This window comes from Elephas maximus, chromosome 13, assembly GCF_024166365.1.
Source record: "Elephas maximus indicus isolate mEleMax1 chromosome 13, mEleMax1 primary haplotype, whole genome shotgun sequence".
NCBI classification, from domain to species: Eukaryota; Metazoa; Chordata; class Mammalia; order Proboscidea; family Elephantidae; genus Elephas; species Elephas maximus.
The window spans coordinates 61,128,103-61,150,068 of NC_064831.1; the positions used below are offsets into that span (position 1 = coordinate 61,128,103).

The 21,966-nt window shown below is 37.5% G+C and overlaps 1 protein-coding gene across 6 annotated transcripts in view; it reads left to right on the plus strand.

Moving 5' to 3' along the window:
- The window catches only part of LRRC49 (leucine rich repeat containing 49), a 175,994-nt gene that overhangs the window by 18,831 nt on the left and 135,197 nt on the right, over window positions 1–21,966 (plus strand). For all 6 annotated transcript variants that reach the window (XM_049905591.1, XM_049905589.1, XM_049905593.1 and 3 more), the window contains one exon: window positions 8,882–9,025. In XM_049905591.1, the coding sequence (XP_049761548.1) occupies window positions 8,882–9,025 (144 nt within the window). The remainder of the gene's footprint in view (window positions 1–8,881; window positions 9,026–21,966) is intronic.

Here is a 21,966-nt window from a genome sequence, read left to right on the forward strand (position 1 = left end):
TCTTTGCAAGTGCTCAATGGATTCTTTTTTTTTTTTAATCATACTTTAGATGAAGGTTTACAGAGCAAATTAGTTTCTTATTAAACAATGTATTGTTTTGTGGCATTGGTTGCTAATACCATGACGTGTCAACACTCTCCCATTCTTGACCTTAGGTTCCTCATTACCAGCGTTCGTGTCCCCTCCTGCTGTCTCCTCTCTGCCCCTGGGCAGGGACGCCCATTTAGTCTCATTTTGTTTTATGGGCCTGTCTAATTGTTAGCTGAAGGGTTAACCCCAGGAGTGATTTCATCACTGAGTTAAAAGGGTGTCGGGGGCCATTCTCACGTTTCTCTAGTCTCTGTCAGGCCAGTGAGTCTGGTCTTTTTTTTTTTTTTTTTTTTTGAGTTAGAATTTTGTTCTACATTTTTCTTCAGTTCTGCCTGGGACCTTCTCTTGTCATCTCTATTAGAGCAGTTGGTGGTGGTAGTCAGGTACCATCTAGCTGTGCTGGACTTAGCCTGGTAGAAGCTGTGGTAGTTGTGGTTCATTAGTCCTTTGGACTAATCTTACCTTGTGTCTTTGGTTTTCTTCATTCTCACTTACTTCAGATGGGGTGATACCAATGAAGCATCTTAGATGGCCGCTTAGAAGCTTTTAAGACCCCAGACACCACTCACCAAAGTAGAATGTAGAACATTTTCTTTATAAACTGTTATGCCTTTTGAGCTGGATGTTCCCTGAGACCGTGGTCCCCACAGCCCTCAACCCAGCAATTTGGTCCCTCAGGGAGTTTGGATATGTCTATGGAACCTCCATGACCTTGCCTTTATCAAGTTGTGCTGGCTTCCTCAGTTTTGTGTACTGCCTTATCCTTCACGAAAATTACCACTTATCTCTTGTCTGTTTAGTGTTTTTCCCTCCCTACCCCTCCCTCATAACCATCAAAGATTGTTTTTTTGTGTGTATAAATCTTTCATGAGTTTTTATAGTAGTGGTCTTATACAGTATTTGTCCTTATTGTGATTGACTTACTTCACTCAGCATAATGCCCTCCAGATTCATCCATGTTGTGAGATGCTTTGCAGATTCATCATTGTTCTTGATTGTTGCTTAGTACTCCATTGTGTGTATGTACCATAGTTTGTTTATCCATTCGTCTGTTGATGGGCATCTAGGTTGTTTCCATCTTTTTGCTATTGTGAATAATGCTTCAGTGAACTTGGGTGTACATAGGTCTATTCGTGTGACAGCTATTATTTCTCTAGGGTATATTTCTAGGAGTGGAATTGCTGGATCATATGGTACTTCTATTTCCAGATTTTTAAGAAAGTGCTATGTTGTTTTCCAAAATAATTGTAGCATTTTGCATTCCCACCAGCAGTGCATAAGAGTTCCAGTCTCCCAGCAGCCTCTCCAACATTTATTTTCTGTTTTTTTTATTTATGCTGTTAATGCTGAGGTCAGATGGTATCTCACTGTGGTTTTGATTTGCATTTCTCTAATGGCTAGTGATCCCGAGCATTTCCTCACGTGTCTGTTAGCCACTTGAATGTCTTCTTTAGGAAAGTGTCTATTCATTTCCTTTGCCCATCTTTTAAGTAGATTATTTGTCTTTTTGTTGTGGAGGTGTTGTATTTTCCTGTATATTTTAGAGATTAGACCTTTGTCAGATTTGTCATAGCCAAAAAATTTTTCCCAGTCCGTACTTTCTCTTTTTATTCTTTTCGTGAAGTCTTTTGACGAGGCTGAGTGTTTAATTTTTAGAAGTTCCCAGTTATCTAACTTACCTTCTAGAGTTTGTGTGCTGTTAGTTACGGTTTGTATCCTGTTAATGCCATGTATTAGGGCCTCTAACATTGATCCTATTTTTTCTCTATGATCTCTATAGTTTTTGGTTTTATATTTAGGTCTTTGACCCATTTTGAATCAGTTTTTGTGTGTGGTGTGGGTGTGGGTCCTGTTTCATTTTTTTGCAGATGGCCATCTGGTTTTACCAGCACCGTTTGTTAAAAAGGCTGTCTTTTCCCCATTTGATGGACTTTGGACCCTTGTCAAAGATCAGGTGACCGTAGGTGGATGGATTTACATCTGTGTTCTCAATTCTGTTCCATTGGTCAGTGTATCTGTCATACCAGTACTAGGCTTTTTGACTACTGTAGCTGTATAGTAGGTTGTGAGATCAGGTAGTGTGAGTCTTCCTACTTTATTCTTCTTCTTCAGTAGTGCTTTACTTATCCGGGGCCTCCTCCCATATATAAAGATAATGATTAGTTTTTCCATCTCTTTAGAGAATGCTGTTGGTATTTGGATTGGGATTGCATTGCATTTGTAGATTTCTTTGGGTAGAATTGACATTTTCACAGTGTCGAGTCCGCCTATTCATGAGCATGGTATGTTTTTCCATTTATGTAGATCTCTTCTGATTTCTTGCAGTAGTGTATTATAGTTTTCTTTGGATAGGTCTTTTATACCCCTGGTTAGATTTATTCCTAAGTATTTTATTTCTTTACAGGCTATTATAAATGGTATTGTTTTCCTGATTTCCTTTTTGTTGTTCTCTTTATTGGCATATAGGAATCCGACTGATTTTTTTATGTTTTCTTATATCCTGCTACTCTGCCGAGTCTATTAGTTCCAGTAGTATTCTTGTGTAGTCTTTTGGGTTTTCTATGTATAGTATCATATCATCCCCAAATAGGGACAGTTTTACTTCTTTGTTACCAATTTGGATGCTCTTTATTTCTTTTTCTTGCCTTATTGCTCTAGCTAAGATTTCCAGCACAATGTTAAATAGGAGTGGTGATAAAGGTTATCCTAGGACACATTCCTGTTCTCAAAGGGAATGTTTTCAGCCTCTCTCCAGTAAGAATATGTTGGCTGTTGGCTATAAAAATTTTGTTTCTTAATTAGTCTTTTATTGACTTATTTTATAAATACACATTACTCAACCTCAACATGAGAACTAGAATAATACTGATTACTTTCTTCTACTTAGGTGCCCCTCCTTTATCCTACCTCCCTGCATCCTCATCAAAGATAACCACTATTCTAGATTTCACATTTATCATTCCTTTGTGGGTTTTTGAATTTGTTTTACCACATATATATATGTGTCTCCACCACCCATCTGTCAGTTTTTCATACTGTGATGGCTTGCATGTTGCTGTAAGGCTGGAAGCTGTGCCACTGGTATTTCAAATAACAGCAGGTCCTCCATAATGGACAGGTTTCAGTGGAGCTTCTAGACTCGGATAAGCTAGGAATAAAGGCCTGGCCATCTGCTTCTGAAAAGTAGCCAATGCAAGTGTAATGGATCACAACAGAACATACTATCTGAATCCCTTTTTTTGGATACATCATCAGGAAGGATCAATTGCTAGAGAAGGCCATCATGTTTGGTGAAGTAGGGGGCCAACGAGAGGGCATGGGAAATCCTCAGTGAGGTGGGTTGGCACAATAGCCACAATGATGGACCAGGACATGCTGTCAATTGTGAGGATGGTGTAGGACTGGGCAACAGTTGTTTTGTTGTATGTAAGGTTGCCAAGAGTCAGAGTCAACTTGACAGCAGCTAACAACAACATATATGTGTCTAAATAATATTCTTTAGTGATTTTTTTTTTTTAATTTAAAAAAAAGTATCATACTGTGTGTTTTCATCTAGTGTTTGCTGTTTGAACAGTGACGTTATGTTTCTAAAATGTCAGGAGATACTCTATTCAAGATGAAACAATTAATGTCCAGCTCTAAAAAATTAGGATCAGGTAATAAAGAAACTAAAAGAAAATTAAGTGAATGCTGTTTGCCTTTTGAATTTACTTCCATTAGAAATAAGAATGTTCTGATACTTGGTGTACCTTGTGAAATAAAACAATTGTTTTATGGATGTAAAAACATTTTGAGGAGTGATGATGTGTTCAGGAAATGAATTGGGCAATGGAAGGAGATGGAGGGAGGTGAAATTGGAGACAGAGAACAGTTGAGAGACTAATTCTTTAATCTCCATGACAGATTAGATAAATAGTTTAAAAGTAGAAACATCAAGGTTTAGCAATTGATTATATGTGGCTAATGGGAATACAGAGGAAGCTGGGGGTTTATTCTCAGTTTCTGACCTAGATTTTGCGTTGGTCTACCAGAATTTGTTCTCTTGGTGAGTGCTTCCTGTAACATGGACACAGATATGCGTCAAGAAGGATATGTTCTTTCAGTGACACTTTTTTCTTAAACAGAGCTTGTGCTTTCTGTGGTTGCTTGCCTAAAAGCAGACATTTGTCCTTACAATACTTCTGGGTAGGGAGGTTGTCTTTATCCAGGCAGACCAATCTGGGTTATTCTTACACATAAAGATAAGACTGGAGTATTCAGCTTCTCTTGATGTATTAATAAGCTCTGCAGTCTATCCTGGGACCCTCTCTCTGACCAGTGTGACTCATCATTGGACTTCCCAATGTTTCCATCATCTCTTCTTCTTACTGTGAAGTTTATCAGCTAAGAAGGAACCGTGTTCTCACCTTATACTACCCTTTGCCTGAAGCTTCTATCATCTGATCTATGATTGTGACTTTGTCCACGACTGCAACCAGTAACAGACTTTATTCCATCAGAGATGTTGTACGCGACTTGGGTCTATCTGATTGCAAACCAAAAGCAAGGACAATATCCACAGTGATTTTTAAATTATAGATTGATACCTATATATTACAAAAAACAATGTTTACTTTCAGACTTGCTAAACTAAAAGGTAATCCTAAAATGTAGGTGTTCTAATTGTAAGTTCTACCGGGCCTACATGGAATTAGAGTCAGTTTTCTAAAAGAAATGCCAAGGATATTAGCAGAAGGGGGAAGACATCCTGGCTAGGCCATATAACAATTGTGCCCCTTCAGTCTGTATATTTATATCGTGAACTCAGTGAAGTTTCCATTGTATATTTAAATATGGCTTCCTTTCTGTTTATGTTTGTTACATCTATATTGTTTACCTTCTCTATTTCCATCTTACTTTTTATTTTTCCCATCACTGTTTTTCCTTAGTATTTCAGGAGGATTTCTCAAGCCACGCTGACATTACTGATTTCTGTTTCTATAGCACCTATTTTGCTGTTTACTTATTCATACATTTAAAATTGTGTTACCTATTTTCTAAATATTTCTCTCTGTGTTTTATGTATAGTTCTGTCGTCTGTAAATACTGATAAGCTGTTACTTCTTTTCTAATTTTTGTATAATTTATTTTCATTTTGCGTTAGATGAAAAATCTTAGAACAAATTTTAAAGCATGGTCAGAGTTATGTATATATATTATTGAATTTACGGTATACATATTCAGGTTTTTCCTTTGTAATCTAGATGATATTTCTTGAATGCAAGAGAAGGTCCAAATAACAGCAAGAAGCTGGATTCTATGTTGTTGTTGTTAGATGCTGTCGAGTCAGTTCCGACTCATAACAACCCTATGTACAACAGAACGAAACACTGCCCAGTCCTGTGCCATCCTTACAACCGTTTTTATGCTTGAGCCCATTGTTGCAGCCACTGTGTCAGTCCACCTTGTTGAGGGTCTTCCTCTTTCCCGCTGACCCTGTACTCTGCCAAGCATGATGTCCTTCTCCAGGGACTGATCCCTCCTGACAACACGTCCAAAGTATGTAAGACGCAGTTTCTCCATTCTTGCTTCTAAGGAGCATTCTGGTTGTACTTCTTCCAAGACAGATTTGTTCGTTCTTCTGGCAGTCCATGGTATATTCAATATTCCTCACCAACACCACAGTTCAAAGGCATCAATTCTTCTTTGGTCTTCCTCATTCATTGTCCAGCTTTCACATGCATATGATGCAACTGAAAATACCATGGCTCGGGTCAGGCGCACCTTAGTCTTCAAGGTGATATCTTTGCTCCTCAACACTTTGAAGAGGTCCTTTGCAGCAGATTTACCCAATGCAATGAGTCTTTTGATTTCTTGATGGCTGCTTCCATGGCCATTTGATTGTGGATCCAAGTAAAATGAAATCCTTGACAACATTAACCTTTTCTCCATTTATCATGATGTTGCTCATTGGTCCAGTTGTGAGGATTTTTGTTTTCTTTATGTCGAGGTGTAATCCATACTGAAGGCTGTGGTCTTTGATCTTCTTCAGTAAGTGCTTCAAGTCTTCTTCACTTTCAGCAAGCAGGGTTGTGTCATCTGCATAACACAGGTTGTTAATGAGTCTTCCTCCAATCCTGATGCCCTGTTCTTCATTTAGTCCAGCTTCTCAGATTATTTGCTCAGTTTACAGATTGAATAGGTATGGTGAAAGAATACAACCCTGGCGCACACCTTTCCTGACTTTAAACCAAACAGTATCTCCTTGTTCTGTCTGAACAACTGCCTCTTGAACTATGTAAAGGTTCCTCATGAGCACAATTAAGGGTTCTGGAATTCACATTCTTCGCAATGTTATCCGTAATTTGTTATGACCCACACAGTCGAATGCCTTTGCATAGTCAATAAAACACAGGAAAACATCCTTCTGGTATCCTCTGCTTTCAGCCAGGATCCATCTGACATCACGTCCTCTTCTGAAACCGGCCTGAATTTCTGGCGGTTCCCTGTCGATATACTGCTGCAGCAGTTTTTGAATGATCTTTAGCAAAATTTTGCTTGCGTGCGATATTAATGATATTGTTCTATAATTTCTACATTCTGTTGGATCACCTTTCTTGGGAATAGGCATAAATATGGATCTCTTCCAATCAGTTGGCCAGGAAGCTGTCTTCCATATTTCTTGGCATAGACAAGTAAGCACCTCCAGCGCTGCATCCATTTGTTGAAACATCTCAATTGATATTCCGTCAATTCCTGGAGCCTCGTTTTTCTCCAGTGTCTTCAGAGCAGCTTGGACTTCTTTCTTCAGTACCATCATTCCTGATCATATGCTACCTCTTGAAATGGTTGAACATCGACTAATTCTTTTTGGTATAATGACTCTGTGTATTCCTTCCATCTTCTTTTGATGCTTCCTGTGCCATTTAATATTTTCCCCATAGAATCCTTCACTATTGCAACTTGAGGCTTGAATTTTTTCTTCAGTTCTTTTAGCTTGAGAAACACCAAGTGTGTTCTTCCCTTTTGGTTTTCCGCCTCCAGCTCTTTGCACATGTCGTTATAATACTTTACTTTGCCATCTCGAGCTGCCCTTTGAAATCTTCTGTTCAGTTCTTTTACTTCATCAATTCTTCCTTTTCCTTTAGCTGCTCGACATTCGAGAGCAAGTTTCAGACATCCATCTTGGGCTTTTCTTTCTTTCCTGTCTTTTCAATGACCTCTTGCTTTCTTCATGTATGATGTCCCTTGATGTCATTCCACAACTCATCCGGTCTTTGGTCACCAGTGTTCAATGCGTCAAATCTATTCTTGAGATGGTCTCTAAATTCAGGTGGGATATACTCAAGGTCATATTTTGGCTCTCGTGGACTTGCTCTAATTTTCTTCAGTTTCAGCTTGAACTTGCATATGAGCAATTGATGGTCCATTCCACAGTTGGCCCCTGGCCTTGTTCTGACTGATGATATTGAGCTTTTCCATCATTTTTTTCCACAGACATTGTCTGGATTCTATAGTTAACGAAAAGTTCTTATATCCAACACCTGCTTGGAAGTGTTAAATCTTTCATGGCATTAAGTTAGCTTTTAAAAATCAAATATTGTATAAAATAAAAAATTTTCAAGAAATACTATGATGGCAGTAAAGATGAACTAATTAATCTCTGTTGTTATTGTTGGTGCTATTAAGTCCATTCCAACTGATAGTGACTGTATAGGACAGACTGGAACTGCTCCATAAGGTTTCCAAGGCTGCGTATATCTTTCCAGAAGCAGACTGCCACGTCTTTCTCCTGCTGAGCTGCTGGTGGGTTCAAACCACTGAACCAAGTGCTTAAGCAGCCTAGTGCTTAAGCACTGCTCCACCAGTCCTCCTTAATTAATCTCTAGTGATTGTGAAATTAATTTTTTTTTAGTGTTCAGAAGAAAACTTTCATGTGTGTGACTCCATTGTGACTTAAGTACTTTGCATCAGGAGGTTGATGAAGTCCTCTACATGGACTCCTATACTTCTCTGTTGTAGAGAAACTCATCCCATTGTGCTTTGCTTGCTGTATTACAACTGTGGGGCTTAAAATCACCACTCCATGGTGTTATAGCTCTGACTTACCTTCATCTTATTTTGCAGTTTAAACTTCTCTGAAGGTCAGGGTTTACGTGCATGTGTGTGTTTCATGATTTAGCTCCTCTTGTTCTAAACTGTAGTCTTCACCATGTTGCACCCTGACTGAATACTATCCATCTCCTTTCTGAAGCACTTACACTAATAAAAGGAAATGCATCCCCGTCCTCCACTGGAGAGCCTAGTTTCTTGAGCCTTTCCAATTCAGACTCTCAACTACTCCCAGGACTCTAAAGTGTAAGTGGGATTAGCCAGAAGAATTTACTTACCATTCCTTTTTCTTCCGTTTTCTCTCAGAAGGCAGACTTGCTTCATCAAAACATTGTGAGCTTATGCCTTGGGCTCACAGTCAGTTTCTATTTGGCAGGTAGTGTGCATACTTTTTGTAGCCTTCATGGGGCCCGGGATAGTGTTGGGTACTGAGAAGATGCTCCAAATAATGGACTCGTGGATTATTTTACTTCAAATATTTACCATGGTCAAGCTTATAAATATGTTCCTTTAGTTAATTTTCACAAGTTAGATGATGTCATATTATCTGCAACAAAGGAAGTGGGAAATGGATTTTTAAGTGTTTTCATATAAACTCGTCACTGAATCCAATGGATTTGAATTTTTTTTTTTAGGGTTTTGATATCATGCATATATGAGTTTTATGCCTGTTAATCACCCCTCCCCCATTTTTTGACAGATCACCAAAATCGAAAATGTCAGTCATTTGTGTGATTTGAGAGTTTTAAACCTTGCCAGGAACCTTTTAAGTCACGTCGATAATCTTAATGGACTGGATTCACTAACTGAACTTAACCTGCGACACAATCAAATCTCTTTTGTGGTGAGTATTAAAACAAAATTGATATGCACTTTCTAGATTTTCTTTTAAGGAAATGAGACAAATGCTCTAGCATTGCTTTATGAAAAATCAAGAATCTAACATTATTTAATTTTTTTCTTAATTGAAATTGTGGATATAATTTATTCAGCTTTTTACTGCCTTGCTTTGGGAAGTGTTAAGGTGTTCTTTCTTTTAAAGGATAAATATAAAATTAAAAACAATAAAAATGATATCAGTAAATAAATCATTTAGTATAAATGAGTACTAAAGCCTTTGCTTTTTTTTTTTTTTAAATGGGCAGAGAATTAATAAGAAAGAAGGTTATTTGTGACTGAAAGTTGAGAAATTGTTGCCCGGAGAGGAAAAAGGCAGAGAGGAGAGATCGAGGGTTGTGAAAGCACACGTAAACATCAGGTCCTCTGTAGCAGAGGAAGCATTGCACAGGGCATCAGAGGCCTAGTTCCGGTCTCAGCTTCGCTTTTCATTAGCTGTGCAGCTTTGGGTAAATCACTTTAACTCTCTGGCCTCAGGTTACTTGTTTCTAAATTGAGGGCACTGGGCTAGATTACCTCTGTGGTCCTTTTTGGCTTTTTGACTCTGAAGAAAGACATAAAGATGTTAGAGAACTGGAATGTGAGCAGGAGGAAAGGAGTTAGCATTGTAGGGGCAAAACTACAGAGAGAGGACTCTGGAACTCTGAAGAGAAACTTGGTTAGATCTATAAAGTTTTGCCCAAAGTCAGCAACTGATAGCAGCTTGATGCACAAGCACCGTGTACTTGTGCATATATGAAGAGTATTAGAGATACAGCTGTTCAGCTGTCTGATACGATACATGCCAACAAGGCTTCTAATGATTTATAAAAACAGTACTAGTTCTTTTAACAAGTTTCTTTTGTTTAAAAGCTGTAGAAAAACTTGCATTAGGTTCTCTCTGGGTACCATTTAAGTATTTTTAAAGCTACAATCTAAGTCTTTACTGTTTTAAGCCATTGTGTTCCTTAGTAAAGAATTTCATGTACTGTAAGTGGTACACTTGAAAAAGTTGAGACAGATGGTGCCTTATCTCTAGGCTTTATTGTGTAGATTGGTTTCATTTTGGAGTTTTCCCAGGAAATCTGAGCCAGGTAGTACTTATATCTTCTAGGAGGTTGGGATAATTTCAGAGCCTTTTCCAAGACATGGATTTAGTCCAGGACCTCTGTGTTCTGTCAGGCCCTTCCCTAGATTGGATTTCAGCATTGGAACTAGCCTGTTTGTTTTAAAAGACACCCAGATTGGGTTAATCTGTTACATTGCTGAGTATCTAGGAACTGCTCAGGACTCAAACTGTCCTCAGGAAACTGGATTTGGTAAGAATCCAAAAAGCTTTGGTAGAGTGGGGGAATAGCAGTTTACTGGGGCTAGCATATTCCTGTCTGTATTTTGGCTTTCATTTGGAAAGTGAATAATGCGTATCCAGGAAATTGCTTACTCAATTCCCTATTGCGTATTATGTCCAATCATTGCTGTTACAGCTTAGGCAACAGAAAACATTTTATGGAAAAGAAAATTCTATTAATTTCTAAAAGTTAAAAAGATTTAGTGATAAGTATCATGCATATTTATTATAGGAAATTGTGAGTATACCTATAAGGATAAAGAAGAAACTAGCAATCACCTCCAATCTAATTCTTACCTGCCTCTTTTTCTTAAAAGATCCAGGAGATCTTTCAAATTTGAGGATACAATTTTTTTTTTTCATTATCTCTTCTTTTCTTCTGGATCAGTTATTTTATGTGTTCTTTTTATTTTTACTTTTTTTCGTGGCTTTTATTTTCCTTAATGCCTGATAATCCTTAAGTGAAGAACTGTGTTGAATAGAGGCATGGATCTCCGTACAGCTGAGCAGGTCTTTTTAACCATAAGATCTCTCCCTGGAACGACGGAGTTCATCACTAGATGGTGTAAATTGTTGAATCCCTCACGTAGGTAGACTTCCCTTGGGGGAAGTGGCAGGGAAAAGGCGGGCTCACTCTGCAATTGCCAAAGTAAGGCTTTACTTTTGGGGGTGGAAGCCATTAGTGTCTCCTGTGCTGGGTGAAACTTCCATTCCCTTTTTCCATCTGGTTCTGTTGTGGCAGTTGTTAGCCGTCCCCAAAGATGAAACTCCCATACTCTCCATCCTCCCTCAGCAAATGTTCCATTCTGCTTAGAGAGCAGATCGCGAGCTTCCAGCTGAGGGTTTCTTTCAGCCAGCTGCTCTGTACATGTGCGTGCGTGCGTGCGTGCGTGCGTGCGTGCGTGTGTGTGTGTGTGTACATGGCAGACATGGGAGTAGCATGGGAGCGGGGTGAGTTTGTTGATGTCCCAGGAATAGCGGCCGAGCACAGACCTTTAGTTACACGCCTACCCGGTTAGCCTCAGTTAACCACGGCCTGCGCCTGCTCTCTGTTGTTTCTCACCCTGAGCGTGGAGTATGTTGGCATTCTGTCAGCGCGAGTGGCTGCGTTTGCAGGGCGGCGTCCACTCTGCCCGTTCTGAGCTGCATTTCTCTACACTCAGGATTATCCTCGATAAAACCCCATCACTTTCCAGCTTCCTGAAACTCGTTACAATTTTTGATGTGCAATTATAACTCTCTTGTTTTTAGCACTTCTGTGGATTTATTCATTTTAGTATATTTTTATTGCCCCGCCCATTGCATCTTAGGCAGGAAGTGAAACAAATGCACTGTCTAGTTCACCGTCTTAAACAGAAACCTTCTCCTCTGACGTTGTTTGATATGGAAAAGTGATTGATCAATTGATTGGTTGCAGTTAAATTTGCCAGTCTTTTTCTTGTAAATTTCATAAATTTTAAACCAAATATTATTTTAGTTTATATATCTTGCCCATTAAAAAAATTATGAAACCTTCCAGACAACCTCAAAAGAACAGGAAATAATGTTACCAACATTGGCATATCCACCACCCAGCTTAAATACTAACACTTTTCAAATACAAGCGAGGCCTCCTGTGTGCTTCTTCCCTATCACATTCCCTCCCTCTTTTGCAAAGGTAACCACGATTCTGAATTTTGTGGCTTTTATCCCCATGTATGTCTGTTTCCTTTTCCCACATGTGCATGTGTCCCTAAACAATATACAGTAATTATTTTGCATGCTTTTAAACATCATATGGATGGTATCATACTGTTCATATCTTCTCTAAGTTGCTTTTATTAACATTATGCTTTGAGATTTATCCTTGTTGATACCTGTAGCTCTAGCTCATTAACTTTCGTTGTTAAATAATATTCCACTGTGTGATTATAATTAAATATTCATTCTTTGATTCATGGACAGTCATATTACTTCCAATTTCTTATTACAAAAGTAGCACAAATAACATTTTTATATATGTCTTTTTGTGCGTATGTGTAACAGTTTCTTCAGGCAAGTGGCTTTAAGACTTTTTTTGAACACAATGTACAGTAAGAAATAAATTTTACAATGAAACTCAGTTATTATATTATGTATTTATATGAGTACATTAAAACAAGCATTTTATGCAAATATTATCCTTTTTTCTTTTTTGATACTGGTATTTCCTTTTCTATGAATTAGCCTCATCCTTTGCCCATTTAAAAAAAAATTTCTTTTTCCTATTGATCCATAGTAGTTCTTTTGTTACTTCTGTCTTTTGAGGAACAGAAGTAAAAATTATAGATTGTTTTCTCTATTGCTTCTGCTTTTTTGTTTGTTTGAAAAATTCTTCCATATAGACCAAGGACATAAAGCAATGTTCCTAATTGTCTGAGAAAGGCTTAAATTGTTTTTCACGTTTAGGTGTTTCACCATTTGTTACTGGTTTTTTGCCTGTGGTGTGAAGCTGAAACCCAATTTAATTTTTTTTTCCCCATATACGAATAACCAGTTGTCCCAGCATATTTATTGAAAAGTGAATACTCTCTGCCCTCTTCCTCATCTTGGCAATACAGCCATCTCTCGGTGTCTCAGGGAATTGGTTCCAGGATCCCCATGAATACAAAAATCTGAGGATGCTCAAGTCTTTTATATAAAAGGGTGCAGTGTTTGCTTATAACCTATCCACATCCTCCTGTATACTGTAAACCACCTCTAGATAACTTACCATACCTAATACAATGTAAATGCTATGTAAATATTTGTTATACTGTATTGTTTAGGGAATGATAACAAGGAAAAAGTCTGTACGTGCTCAGTGTAGACACAACCATCCTAGGCCTAACTACATAGTACTTGCCAGACTTGCCGTGAACAGTACTGAAACACTGAGTACTGGAGAGAGATGGGGACCTGTGAAATGGTGAGAGGCTACAGCAGCATATGCCTACATATCATTTTTGTTTTTTTTCCAAATATTTTCAAACTGTGGTTGGTTGAATCTGTGGATGCAGAACCCACTGATACAGAGGGCCCACTGTCTCCCTTTAGCAAATTAAGACTCCACTTTTCCAGGGATCTGGTTCTCGGTACTCTGGTCTATGTACATGATTTTTATCTCTGTGCCAAAATAACCCTGTTTTAATAACTGTAACTTTATATTATGTTTTAAGAGTTAGTAAGACAAGGTCCCCAATATTTCTTTTCTTTTCCTTTTTTCTTCCTGTCCTTTCTTCCTTCCTTCCTGTCTTTTCCTTCTTCTTTCCTTCATATTTTTTTAATCATACTTCTTTATGTTTTTTAATACGTTCTAGAAATAGCATGTTGTTTCATGAAAAAATCCTATTACTCTTTTTGATTGGAATTTCTTTGAATTTGAAAACAATTCATATTTTTATGATATTGAGCCTTCCAGGTCATGAACATGGTATATCTCTCAATTCACATATTTAATGACTTTTTATGCCTTTCTTCATAAATCACTCATATCTCTTTTTTTAGATTTCTTCCCAGGTGTCTTATACTTTTTTTGTTGCTGTTCTGTGCGTGCATATCAGAAATAGTTTTCTTACTAAAATTAGTATATGGAACCACAGTTGAGTTTGGTTCATTGCTCTTGTGTCTAGCAATCTTGTTCTGAAAGCTTAATAATGTCTTTAGATTATCTTGGGTTTTCTATGTAGACAATTATATATTTTTTTTGTAAATAATGGCAGTTGTTCCCATAATCATTTTATAGTTTATTGTTTTTCCTTGTTTAACTGAACTAGACTTAACCTCTAATTTGACTAAACCTCTAGTACAAAGTTGAATAGAGAAATCAAAGCAGGCATCTTTGTCTTATTGCTGATTTTAAAGGAAATGCATTACCAGTTATGTTTGCTCGATGACGTTTATTACCCTGAGGAAATTCTCTGCTTTTTAGTTTACTTAGAATTTTTGTTATGAATGGGTGTCGAATTTCACTAAATGCTTTTTCTGCAACTCTTAGATTGATCCTGTGGATTCTAGTTTTTAATCTCTGAATTTTGCAAATTATATTAAAAGGCCTTTTAATAAGTAACTCTAGCATTCTTATTCATTATTTCTGTCATACTATATTTCATCTACATTCCTGGATGTCATTTGCTAATATTTATGTTATTTGCCTCTATGTTAGTAAATGAGACTGGACTGTAATTTTTCTTTCTTTTATTGTGCTCTTCTGAAATTAAGGTCACACTAATCTCATAAAATAAATTGGGAAGTGTTCCCTATTTTGGTATTTTATGATTTTCTATTTTGTTTCCCTGTTTGTATAGATCACAATTTATATGAGATAAAGGTAACTCTATTCCTTGAATATTTGGTAGAATTTATCTGTAAAATAGTCTGAGTAATTTTCAACTACTGAATTAATGAAAATAGTGGGTGTCACTTTTAATATGTTGTAGCTTCTTTTTGGAGCCCTGGTGGCACAGTGGTTAAGAGCTGTGGTGAGCTACGACTTACCAAAAGGTTGGCAGCTCAAATCCACCAGCTGCTTCTTACTCTATCCTGTATCTATCCTGTAGGGTCTCTATGAGTTGGCATTGAGTTGATGGCGACGGGGTGAGGGGTTTTTTTTTGGTTAGTTTCCTTTCATTTAAGTTTTTTTTTTTTTCTTGGCTGTTCTATCTGAAGTCATGACACCCTTGTCACTTCTAATAATATTTATTTATACTTTCTTTTTTCTTGATCAATATTGCCAGAGGTTTGTTTATTTTACTAGTACAGACAGTCCTTAGGTTAAGAAGGAGATCTGTTTCTAACTGTGTCTTTAAGTCGAATTTGTAGATAAGTCAGAACAGATACATATGGTTCTTATTTAGCCTTACTTAAAAAAAAAAATTTTTTTTTTTTAGTGCAAGAAAAGGATAGAAGTCCTTTCAGTGATTTAAAAGCTGTGCATGCAGCAAGTTAAGGTGATCCTGATGAATTACTTGTTGTGAGTAGGGGTTGGTTGAGTTGCTTCAAAGTGAGGGCAAATTTACATAACATTAAAGAGCAAGCATGAGTTATCTGTAAGTCCAACGTCCCGGGTTAGGAACCCGGGGACTGCCTGTAGTTTCAAAGAGCCAGCTTTTGGCCTGTTGAAACTCTCTTATATAGCTTTTTAAAAATATTGATTTTTGTTCTTATCTCTCATTTCCTTTCTCTTCTTGTTCTGATATTTTGTGTTGGGTATTTAATACATTAGTTTTCATTCTTTTTTGCATTCTAATGTAAGCATTAATGCTATATATGATTAGAATTACTTTGGTTTTTCCCTACAAGTCTTAAAGTGTATTTCGTATTACCATTTAGTTCTAAGTATTTTATCAGTTCCATTATGGTATCTCCTTTGATCCATGAGCTATTTAGAAGTATGTTTTAAAAATTTGAAATGTATGGATTTTTTTTTACTTTTTTGCTCATTCTTTTCTCGCTTAATTGCATTGTGGTTAATGAATGTGGATCATGTGTAATTGATTGTTTGACGTCTGTTGAGGTTTGCTCTATTGCCTAGTATCTAGTCAGTATTTATAGTTAATATGCATTATTAATATATTTGCCTAGCACATGGCCAATATTTTGAAGCTATGTTTCTAGGTGTATACAAGTTTAAAATTAATGTAGCTTATTGGTAATTTTTTCCTTTTATCATTATGTATTAACTGTCTTTATTATTGACTCCATCATGCAGCAAGTATTTTATGAGTATGGGCTATGTGCCAGGCACCATTCTACATACTTGGGATATATCAGGAAGCTAATAATGCTTCTTACTTTAACATTTGTTTAGTCTGATGTTTTATTTTGATGTAAATAGTCTGGTGCTGTATTTTTCTTCCTGGTACACCTTTTGTATTCCTTAACCATCTTTTTTGATTTTGACATAATTTCAGAAAAGTTGTAACAGTAGTATAAAGAATTTCGAGTACCCTTCATCCAGATTCCCTAAATGATAACATTTTACTACACTTGCTTTCTCCTTTTTCTTTCTTGTTTGCTTTTCCTCCTCTCTTCTTTTTATATCTATCCACCTTTAGATAATTTTTTTCTGAACTATCTAAGAATAAGTTGCAGACATGATGACACTTTATCTCTACATACTTCAATGTGTATTTCCTAAAAACAAGGACTTCTCTTATATAACCACAGTACAATTATCAAAATCAGTCCATTAACAGTGGTATAGTACCATTATCTAATCTATAGGCCCCATTCAGATTTTTTTGTTGCAGTTTTTTTTATTGTACTTTAGATGAAGAGCAAATTAGTTTCTCATTAAACAATTAATACACATATTGTTTTGTGACATTGGTTGCCAAGCCCACAACATGTCAACACTCCACTTCTTTTTTTTAAATTTTTATTGTGCTTTAAGTGAAAGTTTACAAATCAAGTCAGTCTCTCATACAAAAATTTATATACACCTTGCTATATACTCCTAGTTGCTTTCCCCCTAATGAGACAGCACAGTCCTTCTCTCACTCTATTTTTGTGTCCATTCAGCCAGCTTCTGACCTCTTCTGCCTTCTCATCTCCCCTCCAGACAAGAGCTGCCCACATAGTCTCATGTGTCTACTTGATCCAAGAAGCTCATTCCTCTCCAGAATCGTTTTCTGTCCCATAGTCCAGTCCAGTCTGTGTCTGAAGAGCTGGCTTTGGGAATGGTTCCTGTCTTGGGCTAACAGAAGGTCGGGGGACCATGACCTCCAGGGTCAACACTCTCCACTTCTTGACTTTGAGTTCCCCATTATTAGCTTTCCTGTCCCCTCCTGCCTTCTCGTTCTTGCCCCTGGGCTGGTGTACTCATTTAGTTTTGCTTTGTTTTATGGGTCTATCTAATCTTTGGCTGAAGGGTGAACCTCAGGAGTGATTCCAGTACTGAGGTATAAGGGTGTCTGGGGGCCATACTCTAGGGGTTTCTCCGGTCTCTGTCAGACTAGTAAGTCCAGTCTTCTGTGAGTTAGAATTTTGTTCTGCATTTTTCTCTAGCTCTGTCTGGGACCCTCTCTTGTGATCCCTTTCAGAGCAGTTGGTGGTGGTAACCAGGTACCATCTAGTTGTGCTGGACTGAGTCTGGTGAAGGCTGAGGTAGTTGTGGTCCATTAGTCCTTTGGACTAACCTTTCCCTTGTGTCTTTGGTTTTCTTCATTCTCCTTGCTCCAGATGGGGTGGGAAGAGTGGAGTATCTTAGATGGTTGCTCACAAGCTTTGAAGACCCCAGATGCTATTCACCAAAGTAGAATGTAGAACATTTTCTTTATAAACTGTATTATGCCAGTTGAGCAAGATGTCCCTTGAGACCGTGGTTCCCAGCCCTCAACCTGGAATTTGGATGTGTCTGTGAAGCTTCCATGACCTTGCCTTGGTCAAGTTGTGCTGACTTCCCCAGTATTGTGTACAGTCTTACCCTTCACCAAAGTTACCACTTATCTGTTATATAGTTGGTGTCCCATTCAGATTTTTCCAATTGTCCGAATAATGCCCTTTATAGCAACAGAAAATACAAGATCATGTATTGCAGTCAGTTAGGTCTTTTTAATCTCTTTTAATCTGTATTCGTATTTCTTTCTTTGTATTTCACGACTTTGATATTTTTTAAGAGTATTAGCCTGTGATTTTGTAGAATGTTCCTCAATTTGAGCTTGTCTGATAATGTTTCCTCATGATATTTACACACTTTTGGCAGGAATATCACAGAAATGATGCCGAGTTATTCTCAGCGCATCATATCAAATATTCTTTAACGTTCAACCTTTCTCAGTTCTTTTTATTAACATACAATTTGAGAATGTCTTTTAACCAGAGACTTTGGTCTACTGTACTAAAGGTGATTACTGATTGTGATGGTTAAGATTATGTGTAAACTTGACTGGGCCATGATTCTCAGTGTTTATATGTGATTACCCCCATGATGGAATCTGCTGTGAGTAGCCAGTTGAAAGGAAGTTTCCCTGGGCGTGTGGCCTGCGTCTGAATATAAGAAGTTGTTCTGGCTTTTGCCTGCTTTGAATCCTGAAGCTGGCTCCCATTCTTCTGACCTCTGGTTCTTGGGACTTGAGCTGGCAGCTTACCTGCCAACCTTGGAGTTTCCCGTTCTTCACAGCCTATGGGCAAGAGCCCTTCTCTCTGACCTGCTGATCTTGAGTTCACCAGCCCCTGCATCTACATGAATCAGAAGAATCCTTGTGGTCTTGCCTGCTGATCTTGGAGATTCATTGATCTTCATAGCCTGTGAGCAAGAGCCTGCTCTCTCACCTGCCGATCTTGGGTTTGCCATCCCCTGCAGCTACATGAGTCAGGAGAAGCCTCTATCCTGATCCGTGGACTTGGGACGTTCCAGCCTCTGCAATCACAGGAGCCATTTCCTTGATATAAATCTGTCTCTCTATGTATACACTTTACTGTTTTTGCTTCTCTAGAGAACCCAGCCTCAGACAGTGATATATTTAGATTTATTTCTTCCATGTTATTCTGTGTTTTCTATTTGTCCTGCTTTTCCTGTGCTGCTTTTTTTTTTTCTTCTTCTTCTTCCTTGTGCCTTATTTTGGGTTGATGGAATTTTTCTTTATTTACTTTAATGGTCACTCTTAACATTTTAAAATACACACTTGATTTAAGTCATAAAGTTAATCCACATCTCTGCCCTCCTCTCAAATAAGCACATAGGAATCATTTAACCTAGTAAAGCCTTTTCCTTTTTATGTGTTTTTGTTGCCTAGTATTTTGTTTTTATCTTTTTTACACATAAAATTAGATGTTTTAGATACTGTTGTTTTCCATCAATGCTTATTTAGATTCACCCACATGCTTGTTTAGATTTACCAATTTCTTTGTTCATCACTACTTTCAGCATACCAGGCTTTCCTTCTTCCCAAAATATATCATTTACAAAACATTCCTTTAGGGGGGTCTGGTGGTAGTAAGCTCTCTTAGTTTTTGTTTGTCTAAAGATGTGTTTAGTTTGCTTTGTGATTGATGATTTGGTATACGGTGCTAGGATGACAGTTATTTTGATCCCAGCTGTTTGAAGATCATATTTCATTGTCTTTGAGTTTCTATTATTGTCATTGAAATATCTACTGTCATTTTTTCTGTAGAAAATCTTTTTCTTCCTCTGGTAACCTTTGAGATTTCTCCTGAAGTCCTTCAGATTCAGTATCATATGTTTAGATGAACATATTTCATCAATCTGAAACACACGTTTTTGTATTTCAATAGCTGGAGTCTGCATGTGTCTTACAGTCTATGGCATCTTAAAATCACTGTTGGACATGCAACAGCAATTTCATTGTCTAAATACATGTGAACTTGATTATAGCTGTTTGTACTATTGTCATTTCAGTTGTTGGTAGTACATGTTTTGAGTTTAATCACTGTTCAAACTATCTTTTTAAAAGATTATACTAGGATTTGAAATTGAAATGAAACATTATATTCAGAAAGGCATGGAAAAGTAGTGTAGCAAGGGTCTAACTTTAATATTAGTGAAACAAATAATTTTCATTGGAGGAAATTCTATAATTCCACATTCTCTTGCTAATTAACAATCAAACACTTAAAAAGGAAGATACCCATGTGTAGGTGAAGCTGTACTACATTGTGTCACTGAGATAGATTCAGAGGGGTTGCTTATCACATGCCAAGCAATACAATTGAAGGTAGGAGAAATTATGCAAACCCCATGGAATAGATGAAGGAAATTTCAAAGCAACAAGGGGCTGGTGTGAATAATTCGTGCTGATGATTTCTTTATCTTAACAACATCAGAACATGTAGAGTGGATGTTAGTAGCTTAGAAGAAAATCCTTTAGACAATAATGGAACACAATTTTATGACATACTGTCTCACCCACCCACCAGTGTTATTGAAGGCATGGAAAATAATACTGTGGAAAAAACGTGGACATTGATTGGTTAAAAAGTGATTCAAAAATTGGACTGTAAATGTGTAGACTTTCCCCCCACTCCCGAGATACAATTTCGATACAGTAAAAAGTACAAATCTTAACTGTATAGTTCTTTTTTTTTTAAATCTAAGTGTACATTTGTGTGACCACCATCCAGATCAAGATTTAAGACATTTCTGTTACCATAAAACGTTTTCTTGTGCTCCTTTCTAGTTAATAGTCTTTCCCTGCCCCAGGGGTATTCTGTCTTTTATCCCCAGAGATTAGTTTATCTATTTTTGAGCTTTATATAAATGTAATCATACAGCATATACACTTTTATGTCTAGCTTCTTTTCACTCAACATAATGTTTTAAGATTCTTCCATGTTGTTGCATGTACCAGTAGTTTTTTTTTAATTGCTGAGTTGTATTCCATTGTGTGGAGTAATTTACTTATCCATTCTTCTGTTCACAGACATCTTGGTTATTTCCAATATTTGGCTTTTACAAATGAAGCTGCTGTGAATATTCTTGTAGTCTTTGTATACTTATTTTGGTGAACACGTAACCTCATTTTCCTTAGGTAAATACATCGGAGTGTCATTAATGAGCCATGGAGTAGATGAATGTTTATTAGAAACTGCCAAACAGTTTTACAAAGTGGTTGTACCATTTTATGCTCCCACCAGCAATAAATGAGAGCTCCAGTTGTTCCACATCCTTGCCAACATTTGGCATTGTCAGTCTTTGTAATTTTAGCAATTCTGTGACTGTCATTGTGTTTTTAATTTGCATTTTCTTGGTGACTAGTGGGATGGTTAAGGTTGAGTGTCAGCTTGGCTGGGCAGTGATTAGCAGTGGTTTGGCAATTATGATATAGTTTGACAGCTATGTAATGATGTAATCACCTCCATAATGAGATCTGATAGAATTTTAATCACCTCCATGATGCGATCTGCTATGAGCAGTCAATCAGTTGAAAGGGATTTTCCTTGGGGATGTGGCCTGCATCCAATATATTTGGACTTTCTGTCAAAACTCGCTGGCTTTTGCTCACTCTGGATCCTGCGTCTGGCTCATCATGTGACTTCCTATTCTTGGGACTTAAGCTAGCAGCTTACCTGCCAATCTTGGGATTCATGAGTTTCTGTGGCCTTTGAGCCAGCAGCCTGCCATCTTACCAGCCAATCTTGGGATTTGTCGGCCCCCGCAGCCTGTGAGCTAGAGGCCTGCTGTCTGACCTGCCACTCTTGGGTTTGTCAGCCCATGCAGCTACATGAGTCAGGAGAAGCCTCCAGCCTGACCCAAGGACTTGGGACTTTCCAGCCTTTACAACTGCGGGAGCCCTTTCCTTGATATAAATCTTTCTTTTTCTTTATGTATATATAATACGCTTCACTGGTTTTTCTTCTGTATAGAACCCAGCCTAAGACAGGTTGTTCAGGTCAATCTTTAATTGTTTTTAATTGTAAAATATATATGCAACAAAATATTTGCAAACAAAATATTCTTCACATGTACAATTCAGTGACATTGTGTTCATCATGTTGTATAACCATTATTATCTTTTTCCAAATTTTTCCATCTCTCAAGCAGAAGCACAGTGTCCCCTAAACAATGAGTCTTCTTCCCCCCTTCTTCCTGCTCACCCCTGGTA